The sequence below is a fragment of the Centruroides sculpturatus genome, unplaced genomic scaffold (genome assembly GCF_000671375.1).
Source record: "Centruroides sculpturatus isolate CEXI.00-Female unplaced genomic scaffold, Cexi_2.0 scaffold424, whole genome shotgun sequence".
Taxonomy (NCBI): Eukaryota; Metazoa; Arthropoda; class Arachnida; order Scorpiones; family Buthidae; genus Centruroides; species Centruroides sculpturatus.
This window is the reverse complement of record NW_019384695.1, coordinates 585,466-609,180: the sequence shown is the minus strand read 5'-3', so window position 1 is coordinate 609,180 and position 23,715 is coordinate 585,466. Positions and strand designations below refer to the sequence as shown.

The window sequence follows — 23,715 nt, the reverse complement described above, 5'->3', positions numbered from 1 at the left end:
CTTTAATTTCATTAAACTTTTCTTATACCAGTTATTCTTAAACCAGTTATTTAACTGGTTTAAGTTATAAGAAAAGTTAATCCTTTAGTGGTTTAAGTTATTTTCTCTGTATTTAACTGGTTTAAGTGAAACATTTAATTATTGACTTCCATAATTCTAAAATATTTTGATATGGCTTTTAGAAATTATTTGCACTGTTATATTTGTGATGAAGCAATTCTTCAATAGCAAATGAAGATGAAAATGCTAGAAATGACGACAAATTGCTATTCAAAGATGTGTGGGATTTTTAGGCCACCTCTTGTTGTAACAAATTTAATGAGCATATGTATAAATGACAAAAAATAATCTTATTTTTACACCAGCAAATAACTTTAATGAATATACAAACATTTTCCACCTATTAATAGGTCTGCATCAGATCAATGCTTTTATATTTATCAGGGCTGTGGAGTCGGAGTTGTGGAGTTTTGATGTTTTAGCCGGAGTCGGAGTCATAAAAAAATCCACCGACTCCGACTCCTTTTTACTTCCCGACTTGTTATGTATATAAAACGGAAAAGTATTGGAATTGCATCAAATTTGACCCTCCAACTTTTTTTTTGCAAAAATACACATTTTGAGACCTCCTGAACCCCTCAAAAGAGTCAATAAAAGGACAAAAATTCGTGCGCGTGTGTTGGCATCTAATTTGTTTAATTTCTTTATTTTCTGTTCTGAGATATTGTTTAATATCTCAGAACAGAAAATAAAGAAATTATTTTATATATAAAGAAATTAAATATTTTTTAAACTTTACCCATGAGATATTAAACAATATCTCAGAATGGGTAAAGTTTAAAAAATGAAATGTGGCACTGTAGCTTGCATATAAAGGGGCATTAATACTATTAAATTTTGGTTCTTAATTAAAGGTCAACAGGGTAAAGACATAAAAGTGGTCATGTGTCATCTCTCTTAATGAATACAGTATTTTATTCGTTATTAGCGTTCAAAATAAAAAAAAAATAAAAAATAAAACTCGTCTCTACCCTCAAAGTAAGCTTTTTAGCCATTTTATAATAGTACAGTAAAACCCGTTAAGATGTTCTCACCTGAGATGTTAGAATGTGCATGGGGACACGATTTAGTTCAACCACTTTGACGCTTAATAACTAACTCCTGTGTTAAACCATCTAACTCCGATTCTGACCACTCTGACCACAGAAATTATTAGGGTTCAAACAGAGTGAACAAAATCATGCCCCCCACACACAGTCTAACATCCATACATATAGGATCTTTTGCATATCTTGAAATTTCAAGGTGTCCCGAGTCCAAAATTGTAAAAATTTGGGAGGGGTCATTTTTTGACCGAGTACTACACTTTCCATCTGTTATATATAACAGAGGAAAAAGCAGAAATTATCAAATACATATTTATATATTACTCAGAGGAGTCTTTTAGCTTTGGAATAAAAAGTTTCTACGTTCTATCTTTATTAGAATTCTATTTATTGAATCTTTTATTCTGAGGTCACGTGATGACATCAGAATTTCTGGGTCTCTTTCGGTAACAAGTCTGCCCCTTGCGGAGTCGGAGTCGGTAGATTTTTACGCGACTCCACAGCCCTGATATTTATACAAAGTTTGAATTTTGTAACATTTGTGTTAGAACTCTCATACACTCTAAAAACAAAATGTATAACTACATTGATCTGATGCAATAAACCTATCAGAAGGTAAAAAATGTTTATATATTCACTAAAATTATTTGCTAATGTAAAGATAAAGTTATTTTTTATGACACTCATCAAATCCAGCTTTTGTGAATAGTTTTTATAAGTACAAACTGCAATCAATCCATTGCTGAACATCAATAACATTTGAAAATGTATAATTTATATTTTGAAATGAAAAGATTTCAGGCTTCACAATATCTGCAAATTATGCTGTTCTTTCATTTAAACCCTTAAAAACTGTCCATTTTTGATTCTGTGCCTATGAAGACTTTTGATCAGGACCACTAGAACTACAAAATGTCAAAGATTCAGCCAAATCTGCTGAAACCATTTCCTATAAGTTCTCAAAATTTAATTATATATATACCAAATATTCAGAAAAATTGATTTGTTCACATGACATACCTTTAGTAAAATCAACTAGTGCTTCTAATGAAGCAAGTCTAACTTCAATAAAATTTCCATATGCAGAATATTCTTGAAATAATGTTGGATTACTTGGCAAATGGCCCATCATTTGCAAACGTCGAATTGCTCTAAGACAACTAAATAAAAACAAACAATAATAATTCTTTATACTGTTATACTAATCAAGACATTTTATATAAATTTAAAATGAATAAAATTTATATTTATTGCATCTTTGACACTGCTCTGACTACCTTCAGTAGCCCAATCTTAATGTTTTGCATCACTTTCATGTGTTATAATTTACAAGAACTTTTTAATAATAACTGATTAATTAAGTTGACTAGTAAATTTTTAAAATATTACTTGGTTATTTAAAGAATAACCAATGGTAAAGCTTAATAAAATATTAACAAACAAATCATTAAATGCCAGATTATTATGGGCTAACTAACTAGCACGCTGTTAGTTGATAGTATATAGTGTGTATGTAAATATAAACAAAAGTGAAATCTATTTCCAACTCATTAAGGTATATTTATATGAATTACATTTTATATATTATTTTTAAGCTTATTTGATGTATATTAGCCCTATTAAATCTATTTTTCTGTTTAATTTCATTTAAAATAATTAGAAGCAAAAATGTGCCTTTGCAAGTTTTTATTCTTCCTGTTAAGGCACTCCTCCCTACCATTCCAGCTATTGAAGTTAACACTGTCCATAAAAATGCTTCTGAAAATAACTTTGGAAATCAATGAATGCCAACTCAATTATTTTTTAATTTTATGTTATTAACAGAAAGAGTATTGTAAATTAAATTTTAATCTGGAGGACTGATATTATTCAAATAAAATGGCACCTAAGCAAAGAATAACTCTTACAGGGAGGCAAGAAAGAAACTAAAAATTGCATGCAGGAATGAATACCTGTGAAGATACTTATACAAAAACTGTTGTATATTGAGAAATTTTGTGTGTCTTATATTAAGTAGAAAATTAAATAAGCATATAAATTTATAATGTGTAATTTAACAACAATTTTTTATAGCAAACATTTTGCTAAATACAACTAGTATTAAAAAAAAATGTAATTTAAAATAATATGGAGCCAACTAATTATAATAAACATCTTTAAAGGCAAGCAGATGACTTATTAATTGATGAATAGATATTCTTGTTTATCTGAGCATCATTCACTGTTCACAAATGATATCCAAGTTTCGAAACTGTGTTGTAAGAATAGAAGAGTCATAAAATTTGTTGGAAAATTTCTTAACATGAGTATTTGGTATGATGTTATATATATTCAAATGTTATACTCTCTCATATAAAGCAGAAATTATTATTTAATTTGACAAGATGACAACAAAATTTCTTCAATTGTTCACTAATAAAATAATAATTCACATTTTTTGTGAAAATTCTGTGGGTGAATCTTATCATTAATATAAATATCTTACATAAAAACATACCTTAGAAAATCAAAATTTCATCGAATTACTTTTCATTTTCAGTGAGCACACTTAAACATTTTATCAATTAACAGTAATGATTCTAAATTGACTTAACTAATTTCAAACAATTATTTCATTGAAAACATACTTTTAAAAACAAATAAATATACATCTAATTTTCTACAGTGTATAAAATATAATTACCTAACTGTAACTGTATATTTATAACACGATAACAATTTTTCTAAATTAAGGCATCGAGTAATTTCTTCCAATATGAGCTTTGTATCTGACGAAAGAGAATCAGCAGATACAGGTTGTCTATAAATCAAGAAAAAAACTCATGAGACATCAAAGCATTTAGATTATTTAATAAATCAATTATTCTTACCCTGTCTGAGTAATAACAGATAAAATAGGTGTAACAGTTTCACCAAGAGCTTCTATTAAAGCACCTCTGTAATAATTGTCACAATACTGAAAATGGATAAAGATAATATATTGTCAATTATTAACAAGAGAATTTTAAAACAGATGAAAAATAGATTTAGTTTTTGAAAATTTTGAAATAATTATGAGTGAAACTTCTAAAATTATTAAAAAAATATAACTTTTTAAATTAAAAGTTCAGTAAACATTTTCTGTTTGTATGTTATAACAAATGAATGGAATTATGTAAATGTCTTTTACAAAAGACCTAAGAATAGAAAATAATGTATATTTAATTCTATCAAATTGCAAAATCCGCAGGAAACAGCTAGTCTTTACATATAAGTTCTTTATGGATCTAGAACTAGTGATGAAAATGAGTTGTTAGAACCAAATTTTTTTGAAAATAACATCACTTTTAAAAACCAAACAGGACATATGTGGTCAATGTAATGTAATGAGCTCGAAGCAAGCTAAGCAATTTAATTTATCTTTATCTATGTCCATGTCCAAGAGGATAATTTATAATAGCAACAACTAGCTAGAGAGAAACAATATATCATGTTTAAATTCAGAACAAAAATAATGTAATTTTTTATTTTCTCAACATGAAATTGAATTAACATCAAATCCAATACACACAATATTCAGAGGGTATTAAAATATTCTAATTGCCATGAAAAGATGAAATTTCTAATTCTAAGAGGAACATGGAATGTTCCTCTTAGAATTAGAAAATTCACATATTAGTCAAATCAGCAAATATTAATCACATATTAGTCAAATTGTAAGGAACCAAGTCCGAGCATTATTTTTATTTACTTTTATTTTTGCTTTTTATTATATTTTTGTTTGGGGCTTATGTTTTGTTAGGACGAAGGTTTCCTCACCATTCACCTTAGAAACTTAAAATTAGAATTAGAAAATTCACATATTAGTCAAATCAGCAAATATTAATCACATATTAGTCAAATTGTAAGGAACCAAGTCCGAGCATTATTTTTATTTACTTTTATTTTTGCTTTTTATTATATTTTTGTTTGGGGCTTATGTTTTGTTAGGACGAAGGTTTCCTCACCATTCACCTTAGAAACTTAAAAATAGAAGAGAAACCAACTCACCAACGAGAGAAAAGCGCCGTAGAAAAAACTCACGCACACTTGCGTTCCCGAGCGGAAAAAAGTAAGTCCGCACCGAGAAAAGGGGGGAGACCCCACAAGCACAACTTAGGGACTCGCTAAACCTTAAAGAATAAAAACATCCTGAAAATTGTCAAAAAGAATAATGTAAAAGGTTAGCGAGTATTGTCGGAAAATAGGCTGCCAGACAAATAGAAAAAGTTTATTGTTAGCAAATAAGTATGTAAATGAGGGGAGTGATCGCATTCAGAATTGTGACGTCACCTCACAGTATAAAGACTGAACCTCAAGTGAAGACGGACGAGGTGAGCTTCTGATAGCAACGAGCTTGGTGAGCTTCGTAGCAGTGAACGAGAGAGGTGTCCGATAGGATCAAATAGTTCCAAGGCGATTTTGAAGTTATTCGATTTGTGGATCGACGAATAGAGAAAGTCTTGAGAGTTGAGGAAATAGGTTCCTAGTATATTGAGGTGACGATTAGGATCTTTAATTCATAAGAATTATTGTATATAAGTTAAGTCTTTGAATTTTGTCGAATTCCAAAGGGGAATAGATTTAAATTAGAAACTAGATTGATTTGAGTTTTGTCGGGTTGATTCTTATTGATTTTCATTGAATAAATTGTTGTTTGATTTTTACTAAATTTTGTAAATAATTATTATTAGAATTATTTATTAAATCTTTGATTTATTATTGATAAATTTGGTCATTATTTAATTCGGTGCACGCTAAAAGTCCAGGCCTGGCACGTTAACGCGAATCCGCGTAAAGTACCCGTTAGGTAACGGCTATTTCCGGCACACAGTCGTGTCGATAATCATTGTAGAGGGCGGAAAAATAATCTAGTACTTTACAAAATCAGCAAATTTTCTTGCATGACAATCCTACCATCAATAGACAATTGAAAATACAGGAGAGAGGAGGCACTATTACGAGAGAAGTTCCTCAAATTTTTCTGTCACACAATTGCTGTTTTCTCTGGTCATCTTGTTGATTGGAGTAGAGTTCATCAACCCTCATAATTTTCTTCCCTTGAACAATCCAATCAATGCTGGTCACCTTCACATTCTTTCTGTAATGGCACCGAAAATAGAGAGTCCTTCTCTCAACCACGAGTCAATATATACCACGTCCTGCTCTCCCCAGGTCCATTGCCCCCAGGCAATGGACTGGAGAGAGCAGGACTGGGGACTGTTTCATCAGTTTTAAAACAAAACTGCTTGTGGGATTACGCAAAATCACAATGGCTTACAGCAGGAAGAAAGTGATATGCTAAGAGCTACTGTTGAGAACACAGTAATGCAATGTAACTTGCTTATCAAAAATGATGGACACCACATTGAACATGCTCTGTAATGCATTTTAAAACGAATTAAAAACATTTTCAATGATGTCTTCATGTCCTATTTCATTTAACAATATTGCAGACAGTGCCATTTCCCATTGGTGGTGAGTTTTTGAACTTTTTTTTGTGGGAAATAAGATCCCATTATGTCCTGTACACTATTACCAAGTTTGATAACATTCTGTCCAGTAGTTTTCATTTTATGGCCATTTCAAAATGAACTTTAATTATAAACACCCTGTACATAATCATAAAAAATGTAGGCTTAAATCAGTTCGAGAAATGATTTTTGAAGAAATAGTAAGTCAGATACTACAAGATATAAAATCATCAATTTTTCACTGAATGATGAATTATTATATGCATCAACTTGAAAGTAACTGAGAAAACTAGAGTACAGTGGGTGATCGGTTAATGAACAGCTCAGTTAACAAACAAATCAGGTAACGAACACTTTCGTGAAAGATTTTTACATTCGGACAACGAACACCTCACAGAATACACATAAAAAGCAATGACGTAAAATAATGAATACCAATTGGTCTTCTCTTGTCTTCAGGAAACAATTCAAAACTTTTTGGAGCGCAGGAAACATCGGCATCGACGCTCAACCCGGTATATACTGGTCAGATAGTATTCCTCCAAACTTCGAAACTAATTTTATAATTCCAGCCTTTTATTTTTCTGACAGAAACAATTTTTTTATAGTATTTGCGAGACTGTCAGGTGGGCACTCATTAAGTTTTGTGTCAGTTTTTATTTTCAAAAGGTGAGAGTATAATAGCAAAGGTAGAGAGTGGGCAGATGATGTCTGATGTTGCTGGGCAGTATAGCTTGAACAGGTCTACAGTAGGCTGCAGTTCAATCTTATCTAAGAAAGTTACTGTATTATCAAGAAGACTCAAGTAGCTTAAGGAGTAACAAAAATCACATCTGAGAAATAAAGAACATTGAAGAGCTCATAATGGAACCTGAAACTGATCTGACAACAGAACACCACCAAGAACTCTTGAATGAAGAACACCAAGAAACTCGGCGAAATATGTTTTCTTCTGAAAAAGAGAATTAATGTCGATATCTGCCATTAGACATTTTTTTTTGAAGAAGTGGGATAATGTCAGAATGACAGTCTTAGAATGGCATCCAAACCAGGATGAGATTATAGGCTTGGAGACTCTACAATTACAATGCTATTAATTACTTCTGAAAAATCCTGAAGAAGAGAGAAAAAGCAATGGACATTAGACAGATTCTTTAACTCCCACAAACAGAAAAAACATGACTAATAAAAATGCAAGACAGTGTGTATACGTATTTTTATTATTACATATAAATAAACATAGTAAGAAAGTATATATATTTTATTTTTTGGGGTCTCCAGAACAAATTAATCAAATTCCCATAAAAACCTATGGTAAATCGATAATTGGTTAACGAACAATTCAGATAGAAAACAGTCTTGGAATGGATTTTGTTCATTAACCGATCACCCACTGTATATATGAGGACTATTTCAATAAAAGTGATTACTCAATGATACTGTCCATTGTTTAACTCTTGTAGCAAAAATGAATCATGCATCATGTAACAGCATCATTTCTGCCTCTATATGTGAAATGTCCTAGATTGTCTACAGATTGACATTTGTTGGCATCACTGTGCTGACTGTTGCCCTTAATCATGCATGTAAAATTTATTTTTTAGCCCTAACATGACCAAGAACATTACCAATCATGTTGAGTCCTGCATTGTGTGTCAATAAACTCAGAACCTGTGGTAAGGAACTAATCCTACAAAATCAAATTCTGAACTCTGAACTTCCTTGGATAATGCAACATCAAATTTGCTTAAGTTTCAGCAAATATACCATGTATTGAATATTACTAGTTACTTAGACTTTTCTGATCTTAGTATATTATTCTCATTTGATTCTGAAGCAGTTATCATTGAATTGAAGAAATGGTTTCCTATTCGTGTAATTCCACATATACTTAAAACTCAATGGAACTGATTCCAAAGAATTTACACAGTTTGCTGAAGTATGGGAGTTTCAGAATAATACATCTAACAGTCACTTTTCATATGCAATGAATTAGCCTTGAAGAGTGATCAAACAGATTAATAATTTACTTTGAAGTCAGAAAGATATTTTTGCAGCATTTCTCAATCTATCAAACATTTTGCAGTATTGGGTATGCCAGCTCAAAGACTGTTTAGTAGATGGATACACAACCATTCTTATTGAAAGTTCTTTTCAGCAGTTGGCCTACCAAACATTTCAGAAGCCTTAAAGAAGGCTTGAGAACTCCAGAAGAATTATTCCAATCACACATCCTGTCTGTATAAACCTACTACTCACTTTCTATGCATTCTGTAACATCACCATCATTGGGAACTGGTCATGGTAGCCCAAGTTAGACATTAGAAGTAACAGTATGTTATAGCTTTACTGATTCAATAACACAGCAGTTAACATAAAATTGTTGACTTTGTGTAAACATCTATGACTTTTGGTTTATCTTTTAAAGATAATTTCCTCCAAATGTCTTCTTCATTATTACCCGATATTCCTGTCAACAGCACATAATCATATTCATTCCCAAATGGAATAATTTAGAAAGTAATCATTTTTAATGTTCTACTCCATGCTACCTAATTAGTCCTTTTATTTCTTGTCCATGTAGTAAGTCTTAACAAGATTTATTAGTAATTCAAATTAATCCAAATGAGCAGTACATTGTAACCATGTGAATAACATTATTGGTTTAATTTTGGAATACAGCTGCCAAGTAAAAACAATTATACTACGTGGACATTGAAACTGCATATGACAAAATTCTTTTTTGTGTATATGTCATTGGTTGATATTATATCAAACATCAAATGGACTGGCCTTATATGATTTAGATTTTTTTAGTCAAAATTCAATATATTTTCATTTTTGAAAAGAATTGTAATTTCTGTTTCTTTAGTATTGATTAGCAGCAATTTTTTCTCTAATTGGGAATTTCCAATTGTTAAGTTTTTGGACTGAAAACTTACAAATTGAAGCATTCCAAATTTCACCTCATTTACAGGGTGATGTATATGACCCATTTTGTCTAGGATAGTTTCAGATTTTTTCTGCTTTTAACCCTCAAAATAAAAGAAAATTTTAAATAAAATCATTTTATAGGTCTTCTAATGCAATATAACCAATTTATAGGTCAATATATGAATAATTTTTTAAAAATAATATAAGTTTAGCTATTTTTTTAAAATCTTTTTGTCACTCACTCTTAAAAATTATCCTGAATTAGCAAATAAACAATATGGTCACTTTATTCATTTGGGACCTTGCACTATTGGGTAATATAATTATTGATTATTTTAAATTTTCACTATCAGAACACTGAATTTTTCCGATTTTTCAATTTGGCCAAGCAATTCTGTAGATATTAACATGAAAACAAGCTTTTAATATTTAAAAAATTGCACATTCACATGACAGGCTAAAACCAAAATTTTATCTTCATTACATTACATATTTGGTGTAAAATCAGTTTCTCAGGCTGATTCCCATAGGGAATCAGCCTGAGAAACTTTTATCTCTACAGTAAAATTTTTGTTTTATTGATATTTCTTTTCAATAGAATTCTCTGTATTAATACAAATTACAGGAACTTCCAAAAAAATGTTACAAACTTGTTAGTTTAGTTTACATATTGGGGCGTGCATGTAGTGATGCCAGGTTTGGCTACTTTGTACCAAATTTGGCTCCTTTTTTACTTTTTTGGTACTGAAAAAATTTTTTTTGTTAATTTTCAAACAATCTTCAATAAAAAAACATTACAAATTTCTTTTAGCTTTGTTTTGTTTAACCACTCTGATATACTGCTCCACATGCAATATATCAGATGGCAAATACTACCTTCTCATTTTGTTTGATTTGACAATCATTTAGATCATTCATTTGTTTTTGTATATAAATTTAATTATATTTAACATTACTTAGTAAATAAATTCAAAATATAATTTAGAGATTTTCATTGCAATCAATGTTGAACTTTATAAATTTTACAACCTTGACCTTGACCCTGAAAGTCATTAGTTTGTTTTATCAAAAATTCATATTAATGCAGGTTGACTGTATTTCCCATCTTCTTTCATTGTTTCTTTGAAATATTATTATTGCTTCTTGAAATACAGAATATCAATTGTGTTGCAAATTGTTCAACTAAGAATTGAAAGGCTGAGCACAACAGTAGTTTAATCCTGTTTTTTAAGAGTTGAGATATTGTACTGTAAAAGTATGCTAGTTTTTCATGTTTCACTGTTTTGAGAGAGATTTTCTAATCTTTAAGAATATTTCTATAAAATACAACAGAACAAGTCTATACAAAGATATGTAAATATGTAATTACTGTTTTCATTGCTCTTAACAATAACAACTCTTAACTTATGTATATTTTTAACAACTCTTGCCAGATACTATACATCAGCTAGTTAGATATATTTTCTGGATGATGAAATCTAAATTTCTATAATATACCTGTAACAACTTATGCCAAATCTTGAATGCTTAAATTAGTTATTAATAAAACCAAAACACAATTTCATTCTACAGTAATATTAACAGAAAACAGCAAAACACATATAAAATAAAAAATTAAATTTAACTTAGCTAAACAATGAAACAGCAATTCCATGGCATTCAATCAGACCCAACACCAAACCATTAATTTAAGAGCCAAGTTTTATTCTATTGAAATGTTTTTAAGATGTCCTCTCATCATCTTTACCAACTTACACAAACTATTTCCAAAATCAGAATTTTTCAAACAATACTTTTTAATTTTGGAGCTTTTTACCCTTTTGTTATAATTTTGTAAAGTAATAAAACGTAATTTTGTAAACTAGTAAAACGTTAATATTTTTGTTAGTAAGGTTTATCACACCAATTTGTAATCACATGCAGTTTTACAACTTTTTATTTTCCATTGTAAATTATAATATTTCCATTGACTATCTATTATTCTCAATACACAACTAAAACTTTTTCCTTTGCTAAAATGTATTTTGGTTTTTTAATTATAACCCCTCTTCAATTAGCATTCTTAATTGAGGGTTTTAAAAACACAGAACAGAACATCAATAACTGGTTTACATTTATAATTAAATTTCATAACTGTTATAATTAAATCACACATCTATGTTAAGTAATAAGACCTGCTAAATATGCAAAAACTTTCTATTTGATCCAATATCGATGCTACTTATTAACCATGGCATATGAGAAATGTGTAGAAGCAATAAGGTCTAACAAGTAGAGAAAGCTTGTAATACTGACGAATGAGACGAAAAAGAAACATACTGTAAAGAACAAATGTGACATCTGGCAGCTATGTTTAAGATATGAGTCGATGGTGTGCAAACAGTAAATGCAATTTTCATTTTATTATATGATATTCATGTATTTTATTTATTGTTTTTGTGTTTTAATTTATTATTAGTGCATTTAAATGTGTTATTTTTCCTTTAAATTACACGTGTTTGTAATTTTAAGTTTATTGAAATGGATATTGTTTAGGGTCTGAAAATGGATTAATTTGCTTTCCTTTATTTCTAATGAGAAAAATTGATTTGGACTTAAAACAATCCAAAGTTTGAACGGCCTCCTGGAATTAATTAAATTCAATGCATGAAACACCACTGTATTACAACTAATAAGCTTCTAATTCAATGATGGTTCTTATTAATGTTTTCATTTTTACTTTAGTATTTTTGTGTAGTATGTCACATCTTACAAAAAATAGGTTAACCAACATTGTAATTTTTTAAACATTTATATTTATTCTAATTGGGTTGCTATTTGAAAAACTGTAGACATAAATTTCCACTGTCGTCCATCTGTTTTTCCTTAATCTCAAGAATGGAGTTAGATAAATGAAAGACAAGATCAGATATGGAAAGTGTAGGTGCAGGAGGCCCCAATTAACTATATATAAACTTTGAATACAAACCAGAAGTTGTGTTATTTCAATTCAAAAATTTCCCCCTTGAAAGGTGTTAGATAGATGACCATCATGACTCTATAGTTAAAAGAAAAATATGATGTACAGAGGCAAGCCACTACTAATTTGAGGAGGATAGTGTATATTTTAAATGAAATAAGTTAAAAATATGATTAAAAACTACAGCCTGGCATTGTGACAATGTCACAATAAATAATTGCTCACTGTATTTTATATTTCTTAGTAATTGTTATGCAAGTAATTTTTGAACATTATTTATTTGTTGCAAAGATTTTAATATTTCACCTATTTATTAATATATTTTCTTTTTAATTTAAGTTTTTCTATTTAATTTACAAAAGAAAAAGTTATAAAATCACATAAGTGTGGTTACAAATCACTGAGATAAACCCTTAATAAATATATTAACCTATATTTTATTCATTTACTAAAAAAATACTTTTTAAATACTAAATCATTTTTCATTCTATTTCTTGATTAAATTTGATTAAACAGACTAAAAATTGATTTGTTATTTTATGTGACTAACACTTTTTTTAAACCTTTCATCAGTTATCAAGTTGTTAATTAGTATTTCATTTAATAATTTAATTTAGTACTTATGAAACCATGCTGGTAATTGTTTTGCAACTCAAATTCTGTTCAAGTTGCAAAACAATTACCGAAAGTTTGTTCGAGTTAATAATTTAATTCTTAAATCACTCTATATTACACAATTTCCTATACATAATTTGTGAGTTATCTGTGTTTTAAAGTCAATTTGAAAGCAGATGAACATTGTGTTCTAGCAATTTTTGTAAGTTATATGCTGCTATATATTATATACAGGAAATTACAGCATACAAATCTGTTCACCCTCGATGAACCTTCATGTCCAGTAACAAAAAACATTTAATGCATCATCCAACAAACATTTTTGACCTTACTCAAGATCTGCTTCAGGTTAGAGTAAGAACGAATTCCAAATTTGGAATACTTGAAATGGATCAGATTTTAAAATATTAAAAACTTTTGGAACATAACAACCAACCAATGAGTTCTGATATAATATACAAATCCATGTATATTATATCATAATTCATTAAAATGTATCTAGTGTACTATATTATAAATTCTTAAAATTTACTACTCTATTTCAGCAAAATTAATTACCATATTTTTGCACGTATAACCTGCAGAAAATTTCTAAACCAAAGATAAAATGTTTATATAACCTGCCCAACTATATACTTCACAGCTATGGGAGCAGCAAGTTTGCAATTGCAATTTAAAACAAGCAATATTGTGACATTGTCACAATGCTGGATTGCAATTTTTAATTTATTTAATTTAAAATATATGCTCTCCATCTCAAATCAGTACTGTAGTGTCTTGTCCGTGTACTGTACATCATACTTTTCTGTTAGCAATGGAGTCATGCTGGTCATATATCTAACTCAGGGGTCGCCAAAGTGGTCGATATCGACCTCCAGGAGTCGATGCGGCTAAGGGATCACAACCTTTTTTTTTTTTTTTTTTTTATACACATACACTTGTAATAAAACTTTACAGTGGGGGTCAATGTGAGGCTTTGGAAAGTGGTTGGGGGTTGACAGTTAAAAAAGTTTGGCGACCCTTGATCTAACTCCTTTCAGGGAAAAATTTATTTGAAATAACATGACTTCTGGTTTGCATCAGAAGTTCATATATAGTTAATCGGGGCATCCTGCCCCTACACTTTCCATATCTGTACTTGAATTTTATCTGTCTAACTCAGTTCTCGAGATTAAAGAAAGACAGACATATGAATGGACAAATGACAGTGGAAATTTATAAATCTACAATTTTTTTCAAATTGCAGTCCAGTGTATAATTTGCTCCATCACATAATCCAAGCTCCATTTCAAATTGTCTTTTAAATATAGATAATCAGCAGATTACACACAAAAATATAAAATTTCCATAAAAAATAAAAATTAAATCTGTTATTTATTTTGTACCACTTACTTTGTTTTTACTGTTGTCATTGTATTTAAATAAATCTAATAGAAAGCTTAACACTTCTGGAGGGCAAATACCATGGACTGTTCTTAATTCTGCCATTGCTCGAGGTATTGTCTGAAACATTATTTACATTTAATCAATTTCATTTTTACAGTTCATAGACAAAAAATTCAATCAATTTTTTCAATATGTTTTAAAGTAATTATTATTGTCAAACATACATTGCTATATATATAAATAGGCAATACTTTCAACAAAACATGCATTGCCAATTACAATAATTTATTTATTTATAAATCTTAAAAAACGTAAAGCCATTTGTGGCAACATAGTATTACCACCACATGTAATAGGGAAAAAAAGTGATTATGTGACAAAGGTGTCGTGCATATTGATGAAGTTGTAAACAAGGTGCCCCATTTGAAGGATAACTTACTTTAAAATAATGGAAGAATGAAATTATTATTTAAAAAGGTCAATAATAGCACAATTAAAGAAGGAATTAAAAAAATACAATGCTGAGTTAGCTGGTAGGAAAGCCAATTTAATAGAAAGGTAAGTTAAAATAATCTACATCTACATTTTTATCCTTAATTATTACATTTATAATTTCACATCCTTATGACTATTACATGATAAGGTAACTTATCAATGGATGAAATTTTTAAGGATAAGATTTCACAAAATGCACATTTTTTGTTAATAAGAACAGATCTAAAGATCAGTAAAATTGTCATTGAATTCTTTCACTTTTGTCTAACCAATGTATAAGGTCAAAAACTTTAAAATTTTTTTCTTTTCCTGGAATATGGGCATGTACTGAGCCTGATATACAAGATGTGGCTAGAAAATAATGAGACTGAAGCTGGAACTTTAAATATTGAGTAGCATACTCACTTTAGTTGTATTCCTCTTCAATGTATGATCCTTCTGCTTCCATATAGTGCTGCATTCGCAACTTCCACTGTTCGTAAATGTTACAGGTCATCATATGTAAGACTATACAGAAGCTCAATCTTTTTTATTGACAGCAAAAATCAAATCAAAATGGTGTTCCTTCACAGCAGACTTGACTTTAGAGAAAAGATAAAAGTCACACAGAGCTAAGTCAGGCAAGTACGGTGAGTGTTCAAGTTGTGTGACTGCCTTCTTGGCCAAAACCTACTTCACTGACAGAGTGGAATGAACTGGTGCATTGTCCTGGTGGAGGATGAATTTTGCCATAAGTGTTGTCACTTTCTTTTGACACTTTTTCACAAAGATTCCAGCACATCAAAAACTGAGGAAAGTGGAACAATTTGTTCCACTTTCCTCAGTTTTTGATGTGCTGGGCTGTCCAGAATGTTCATCTTTCACATCCTCTCGGCCCTCAGAAAATCTGTGCTATTCAAACTCACATGCACAACAAAAACATGTGTCGCTATATGCTTCACGTAGCAGGTGCAAAGATTCAGTGGAAGTTTTTTCTTCATCTTCACCAAAAATTTCAGGTTGATATGCTGCTTCTCTTTCAAGCTGGCCATTTTTCCAACATACACTAAAAACATATCCACTTGTAGCAGGCACTCACAGCAATCTAATAGAGGTAGCAAGTTAAAACTCACTGTGGAGTTCTAACTTGTTCAAGGTTGTTTACCCATCCACTTTGGCCCACGTGTGACCATTGTGTGTAGGCAATCACAGTCTTTTTATTTTCTAGCCACACCATGTATTATAACCAATTTATACCAGTTCCTGAAATGTTAACTGTACCAATAAGTTATCACTATAATTTAGAACAACAATCAACACAAACAAAACTACTTCCTATGAAGTTCTAAGACACTATAAGGGATATACAGTGGTACCTTGATATATGTCTGCTTTAGAATACGTCCAATTCAGAATACGTCCTGTTTGGACGAAACAAATTTTGTTTGGTATACGACTTAATTCAGTTATACACGCCATCTAAGAAAAAGTAGTACTATCGGTGTATTAGACCAGACTAGACGTTCACAGTGCCACAGTTTATAACTTTGTTAAATTTCTTTTTATTTTAATTTGTAAGTAAAATGTTATTATTTTTATTAATCATAAATTGCAAAAAGGCAACAGAAAAATAAAAAAATGACTAAAATCACAATGAAACTGAAAAAAAAAGATTGTTGAGAAATGTGAAGGTGGCATGCGTGTTCGAGTTTTAACTGTTGCATACCATATTCCAAGAATGACGATATTGACAATCGTGAAAAATAAAGACATTATTAAATCTGCTAACGTTGCAAAAGGGGTTAAATCAATTTCTAAACAGAGATCGAAGACATTAGATCATGTTGAGAAATTGCCTTTGCTTTGGATAACTGAAAAACAGTGTGCTGGCGACATCATATCTGAAGCAATTATTTGCGAGAAAGATAAAAAGATACATGCTGATCTCATGAAAAATCAAGCAGGAACTAGACAGGAAAGTGAGGTGTTTAAAGCCAGCCATTTTTTTTTTTTACATGAGAACGGATTAATCATTTTTACATTACTTCTTATGGAAAAGGTTGGTTTGGTATATGTCCTATTCGGTATAAGTCCAAACACCAGGAACAAATTAAGGTCGTATACCGAGGTTCCACTGTATATCTTAATCTTTTACCAAGAGAAAACAATTTTTAGTGTGTGTAAAATAAATATAATTAAAATGTCTTTTTTATTGGTCACAAGTCTTCTTACTTGTTTTAATAGTTTAATGCAATAACACTAATTTCTTCATCAATAAACTTCTTGTATAGTGCACACGTAAGTGAATTTTTGCCTTTTTTTTACTGAATCTGACAAATCACTAATTAAATCTTAAAAATTTTACAGATCAATATAGTTTTTCAATAAAAAAAGTAACAGAACTTACTGCTTGCATATTTGACTACTTACTCTTGTAAAGCAATAATCACTGCAATCTAGTCACCTTTTGTGTTTCAGTAAGACAATTCTTTTAAATTAACATTTGAAATGACAATTTCTGCTTCTTGCCACAACATGATACTAGAAACTTAATTAATGTAGAGATATAGAAATTCAATTCTTTTGAAAATATCCTAGGAAATGGTAATTTAAAATATATACATGCCACATTTAGATGCCTGTCAATACTGTTACAGTTACCTTATACTATTTATTTTTATATAATATGTAATATATTAAGGCAAGAATATAATATATTTTATTGCTTTCCTGTCAATGAGATAGAAAAAATTAAAAAAATAATGGTGATCATATAGTTATTAAACTTGTTTACAATAATTTTATGTTACTGGCATATAAGAAAAATTAGAAAACTCAATTTTTCTATATCCTGTGACAGCTCTCCTGCACTCAAACTTTCTGATTCACCTGAATATAAGGATCTCCCTCTAACTTTACAAATACCAGTTTTGACTATAGAGACAATTTATACCTATATAGAGATGTCAGATAAAAGAAGTCACTGTCTGCTGTGCTGATATATTTTAATGAAATCTAATTAACAATAAGAGGAAAAGAGAAGAATTTTTCATATTTTAAAGGTAATTTAAAATCTGAATTAATCAAACATATATGGATTTAGTAATTATAGATGATGGGGATATAGAAAATGTAATAATCTATCTACCTTCTCAGCAATGCTATCTATATATAAATAATAAATCTCACACACCTGATTTATATTTGCTGAGTTATTTTTGTTTATTCTAACGTTTTCGGCCAATTTGTATAGGCCATCTTCAGGATTTTAACAGTTTTCTTTCAATGGAATCAATCATTCGTTCGAAATTCGTTTGAATTTGAACTTATTACAACTTTTGTGTGTAAATAAATAGTTATGATAAATATCAAAAACTTGTAACTTAACTATAACATGAAAAACGTAAATTAAAATAAATATATGATAAAAATATATAAGCACGGATAAAAAAGTTAGAAAGATTGAAAAAGCACCACTGTCGTCCGTCTTAACATTCCTAAAAAGGGCGCATAACCCCAATCCACAGATGCCTAGATTATTCGCATTTGCGAAAACGCACAAAGAGGACAAAGAACTCAGACCTGTGGTAGAGAAGAATAACGCACCAACGTACACACTGGAAAAACGTTTAAAGGAATACATAAGTACAAAAATGGAAGATAATAGTTTTGTGACCAATGATCCAACTAAATTAATAAAAGAAATACAAAACTTAAATTTAATGAACGATGAAGTAGGAACGGTGATGGACTTTGAAAATCTGTTCCCCTCCATTAATCTAACATCGTGCTTCAACGAACTAATTGAGTTCTTAATACAACAAAATCAAGAAACGGCAAAATACATAGAAAACTTGCAAGATTTGGCAAAACTGATTTGTTTTCATTCATTTTTCAAATTTAATGGAACGATATACAAACAAAAGAAAGGAGTTCCCATGGGAAGTCCTATGTCAGGTCTGCTATGTGAACTGGTAATAAGGAAATTGGAAAAGAACATCCTCAAGGATTTCTCCGATAGCATCGTAATATACAAACGCTACGTTGATGACATATTAATAATTTGGAAAGATGATCAACGCATTAATGAATTCTTAACAGCAATCAACAATAATGAGCACGGATTGAAGCTAAAATTAGAACAAAAAAGCCGAAGGAACATCCATTTCTTGGATATTAACATGGAATTCAAATTAGGAAACATACAAACAAAAGTATATTTGAAACCAACACACGCTCCTTTATACATACCGGCATGGTCAAAAGACCTGTATAAATATAAATTATCTGCGTTTAAGGCACTGATCAAAAGGGCCTTCTTGTACTGCACCAATGTACAAGACAGGGATAAAGAAATTAATAGAATTCAACAGGTAGCAAGGACTTTAGGATACAGAAAGTCCACAATCATAGGCCTTGTAAAAAGCTACGGTAAACAAAAAGCTACAAATCCAAACCATAACAACAATACTACATGCAATAAGTTCACATACAATGAACAAACGAAGAAGGTGGTGAAGGAATTAGGAAAATACAAAAACGCAAAGATAATATATAAAAGAGCGCCCAATATTTATAGATTATTAAGAAACGACAAGGACAAAATTAACTTAGAAGACCAACCGGGTGTGTACAGTATACCCTTTGAGAACCAACAATTAGGTATTCAGAAAGAGTATATAGGAGTAACCAGAAGAAACCTGAAAGTACGAGTAAAGGAGCACAAATATAGTGTAAATAAAAAACTGAATAGCACGATATTAGCAAGTATAGCACAGGCAGACGGATCAGTAGTCAAATGGGATGAAGCCAAGATTGTTAGGACGGGCCATTCACCTTCCATCGCAATGGAAATGGAGAAAATAGAGATTTACAGAAGTAAGATGAGGGACAGATGCCTAAATGCAAAAGATGCAAAAGCATTACCAACGGCTTGGAAATATAAAATTGAGAAAAATATGGGTTTTAATAACCCATAAACATTTTCATGATCTGGAGTTTTTTTTTTTTTTTTAGTATTTCAAACTCAAAGTTGTTATAATGTTTCTTTTATTTTCATTGTTAAATTGAAACGAGATTTTAGAGTACATTTTTATCATATATTTATTTTAATTTACGTTTTTCATGTTATAGTTAAGTTACAAGTTTTTGATATTTATCATAACTATTTATTTACACACAAAAGTTGTAATAAGTTCAAATTCGAACAAATGATTCCATTGAAAGAAAACTGTTAAAATCCTCAAGATGGCCTATACAAATTGGCCGAAAACGTTAGAATAAACAAAAATAACTCGGCAAATATAAATCAGGTGTGTGAGATTTATTATTTATGAAAATGTAATATGTGAATGTATGTGTACAATAGGTAAAGGACCTAAAGCATATTGAAAATATGTAAGTGTAACACTTTTAGCAATATGGAAGAACAGACACATATAAGTGTCACAAAACATACACACAGGTTCTTCAATCATTCCACTAGCCTACACGATAACATAAAGATTCCACAATTAGGGTTAGTATGCTTCCATTTCATATATTTAAGAAGAGAGGAATGAAAAGGAAACAATTGGAAAATGTGAAATTTGATCCCAGACCACCTGGCAGTTCAATTCCTGATTATACAAATTTTGTTGTTAGTTTGGCAATGAACATGCAGAGTGGTTATGCAATACCAATACTGCAATTAAGGCAAACAGCAAACATAAGGTCTTTAGAATCTAATCATGATTATTGTAAAAACACAATGTCTGAAATGTTTTTAAGTGCTTTACATATAACTGAAGCAAGTACAAAATACATAGAACATTTCGAAAAAGAGACCTGATCACAACAAAAAGTGCAATTTGGAAGAAGGAACATTTGTTGCATTTGACATCTTCAAACTTTGGAAAAGTTTGTAAATTAAAATCAGTAGACACTGAAATTGTGTGCCTTATTATTGTCAAGCAGGCCAATAAAAAGTAAGGCAATTTCTCATGGATTAAGATATGAAGAAGAAGAAATTGCAGCATATTCTTCTTTTGTAAATATGCCTGGAAAAAAACATGGCATGTTTCTTCATCCAAAATACCCATTCTTAGCTGCAAGCCCAGATGGGCTAGTGGATGATGAGAAAGTATTAGAAGTTAAATGGCCTTATTAAAGATTTAAACTTCCTGTAAATATGGAAAATGTACCATATTTGGAATGTACTTACAACAGAATTACTCTAAAACAGAATCACAATTATTTCTATCAAATTCAAAGACAGTTATCAATGACAAACAGACAAGTTGCTCACATGTTTACTTATACTAAAACTGACTTCAAAGTTTGTATCATTCTAAGAGATGATAAATTCATTGCAGACATGATTAAAAAATTACTTATGTTTTTCCATGAGCATTTCAAGCTGGCTCTTTTAAAAAAAACAGTTCTATAAACATTAAGTTTTTAAAATAATTGAGTTAATTGTTATTTTTATTTTACAATTTGAGTTTGATTATTTGAAATTTTTCTAAATNTTTATTTTCTTGACAAAAGTAATTTTCCAGTTAATATTTAAATTATCTGAATTTAAGTAATCTGTACAATATAAAATAGAATAATCTGGCAATATACTACACTATAAGAAAAAAGCTAGCTTCTCACAACATACAAAAGCCCTGATAAAAATATCTAACAGAAAATCTGCATAATATAATTTACTTATTGTAAACAATACTTTGAAGGATAAACAGAAAAACTGACAAGATATAGTTAATATATTGATAACATGCTTTTGCATATTCATCTTAAGCTCAAATATTTTTCTAAGAAATTAAATAATGTTTTTACATTTTATATAATTTTTATTAATTAGATAAAATTAGAAAGTTTAATATTATGAATCAGAGACAAATTTTTTATTACATATTTAAACATTCAAATTTCCATTTGAATCTTTTTTGAATGTTTAAATATGTAATAAAAAACATTTAAGATGAATATGCAAAACCTTGTTATATTAACCATATATCATCAGTTTTTTGTATTTATCCTTACTTCAAAGTTTCAGAATGAAGTGTATATACAGAGGTATAAACAAAAGTTGTAGGGTGTCAAGGGGCAATAAATTGGTGACCTCAGACGTGACCTTGACCTTTTTCCAAAATAATGAAATCCAATTAAGATATTTCATTGTCTCAAGATAAAAAATATACCCTGTGCATATATATACACACACACAAACTCACTTAATCTCAATTTTNCCCTTTAATGGTCGAGCCGTGTTGCCAGCTAAAACACCCAAAAATTTAACAAAAATAATATTAAAGTAGCCAAGACATAGCCAAATATTGTAGTGCCACATCACTAGCGGACATTTGAAATTTGCCAACTAGAACAGTCGGTTAACCGATGTGACGGTTAATTGGAGGTCGGATAATCGATGCTTTACTGTACTATATTACTTTGAATTGAAGTTCCACAATGAAGATCTTACTGTGTATGCTAGTATACATTTTTAATATTAGAATTTATAAGCAGACAAAAATTTAAAAATACTGTAAATGGAAAACTTAAATTAGGGCTAGTGTCTAAAATGGAAAAAAAAAATTATATACAGTATTAAGAGAGAGCTAGGCTAACAGTGAAACAAATTAAGAATCTCTGCTAACAATGCATAGTCTAAAATTGTATAACATAAAACATATACAGTAAATATAATTTCACTGTCAAGTTTGGTTACTGTCGGATGCATGTATTGCCTCAAAAATGAGTCATTCCTATAATACGTTCAGTATGTATTTTTTTACTAGATATTTTTCTATCTTGAGATAACAAACTGTTCTTCAGCTTTGCTATTCATCTCATAAAAGTGGGTATATTTACCACATCTTTAATAATTAGCAAGTCCTGAATGTTAAAACCTCTATCAGCCATTACAGTCTTTTGCCTCTGTTATTTTACACAGTGAAGATCTTTTTACAACTTGTCAATCATTTGCAGAACCACAATATGCTTCTGAAACAAAACTTGATAGATGACAGTAAACAATATGAAAAGTAGCAAACTTCAGTTTAAATTTTGTAAGCTTATAACTGTCCAAAATTGATATTTCAGCATTAAAAAAAAAAAACCAACATTAAGATTGGTTGTGTTTTGTGTGTTCAATATCAGTTGAAAAATGAATAAGTAAAATGAGCATTTTTAACATATTATGCTTTTATATTTTAGAAAAAACAAAAACGTGGTATAAACCTGTAAAAAGATATGTGCAGTGTATGACGAGGATGCCTTGAAAAAATGTGTGCCTGGAGTGACTTACAAGATTTTGTCCCAAAGATAGTTCTTTACAAGACCCAGCAATCACAAGAGATCAACAGCAACAAAGTGAAGGTGCTAATCAACACCAGTCCACACTATATAACAAGCAAAAGTGCAGGCATTCTCCAAATATTGAAATCAAATGTAAAAAACCATCTGCCTCAACTTGGCTATGTTAGCAAGCTCGATGTTTGGGTTCAGCTCAAATTGACTGAAACAAATATCTTAGAATGCATTCTCATCAGTGATTCACCAAAAAAAAAAATGTGAAAAAAAGAGATCTATTTCTGAACTGGATGAAAAATGGATCATGCACAACAATGCCAAGTGCAAACAATCATGGGATGTATGGAGTATCACCACAAACCACTTCAAAGGCAGGGCAACAAGATTTTGATCTCAATTTGGTGAAACTAGAAGAATATTGTGTTCTATGAGCTGCTTCATAAGAACAGAA

General features: G+C 30.0%; 1 protein-coding gene across 1 annotated transcript in view; it reads right to left on the bottom strand.

Moving 5' to 3' along the window:
* Positions 1–23,715, bottom strand: part of LOC111627416 (transcription initiation factor TFIID subunit 2-like) — a gene marked incomplete at its 3' end in the record, with an annotated part of 72,392 nt that overhangs the window by 5,827 nt on the left and 42,850 nt on the right. The window contains 4 exon segments of the mRNA XM_023370983.1: positions 2,127–2,266; positions 3,790–3,906; positions 3,977–4,062; positions 14,499–14,609. Coding sequence (XP_023226751.1) covers positions 2,127–2,266; positions 3,790–3,906; positions 3,977–4,062; positions 14,499–14,609 — 454 coding nt within the window.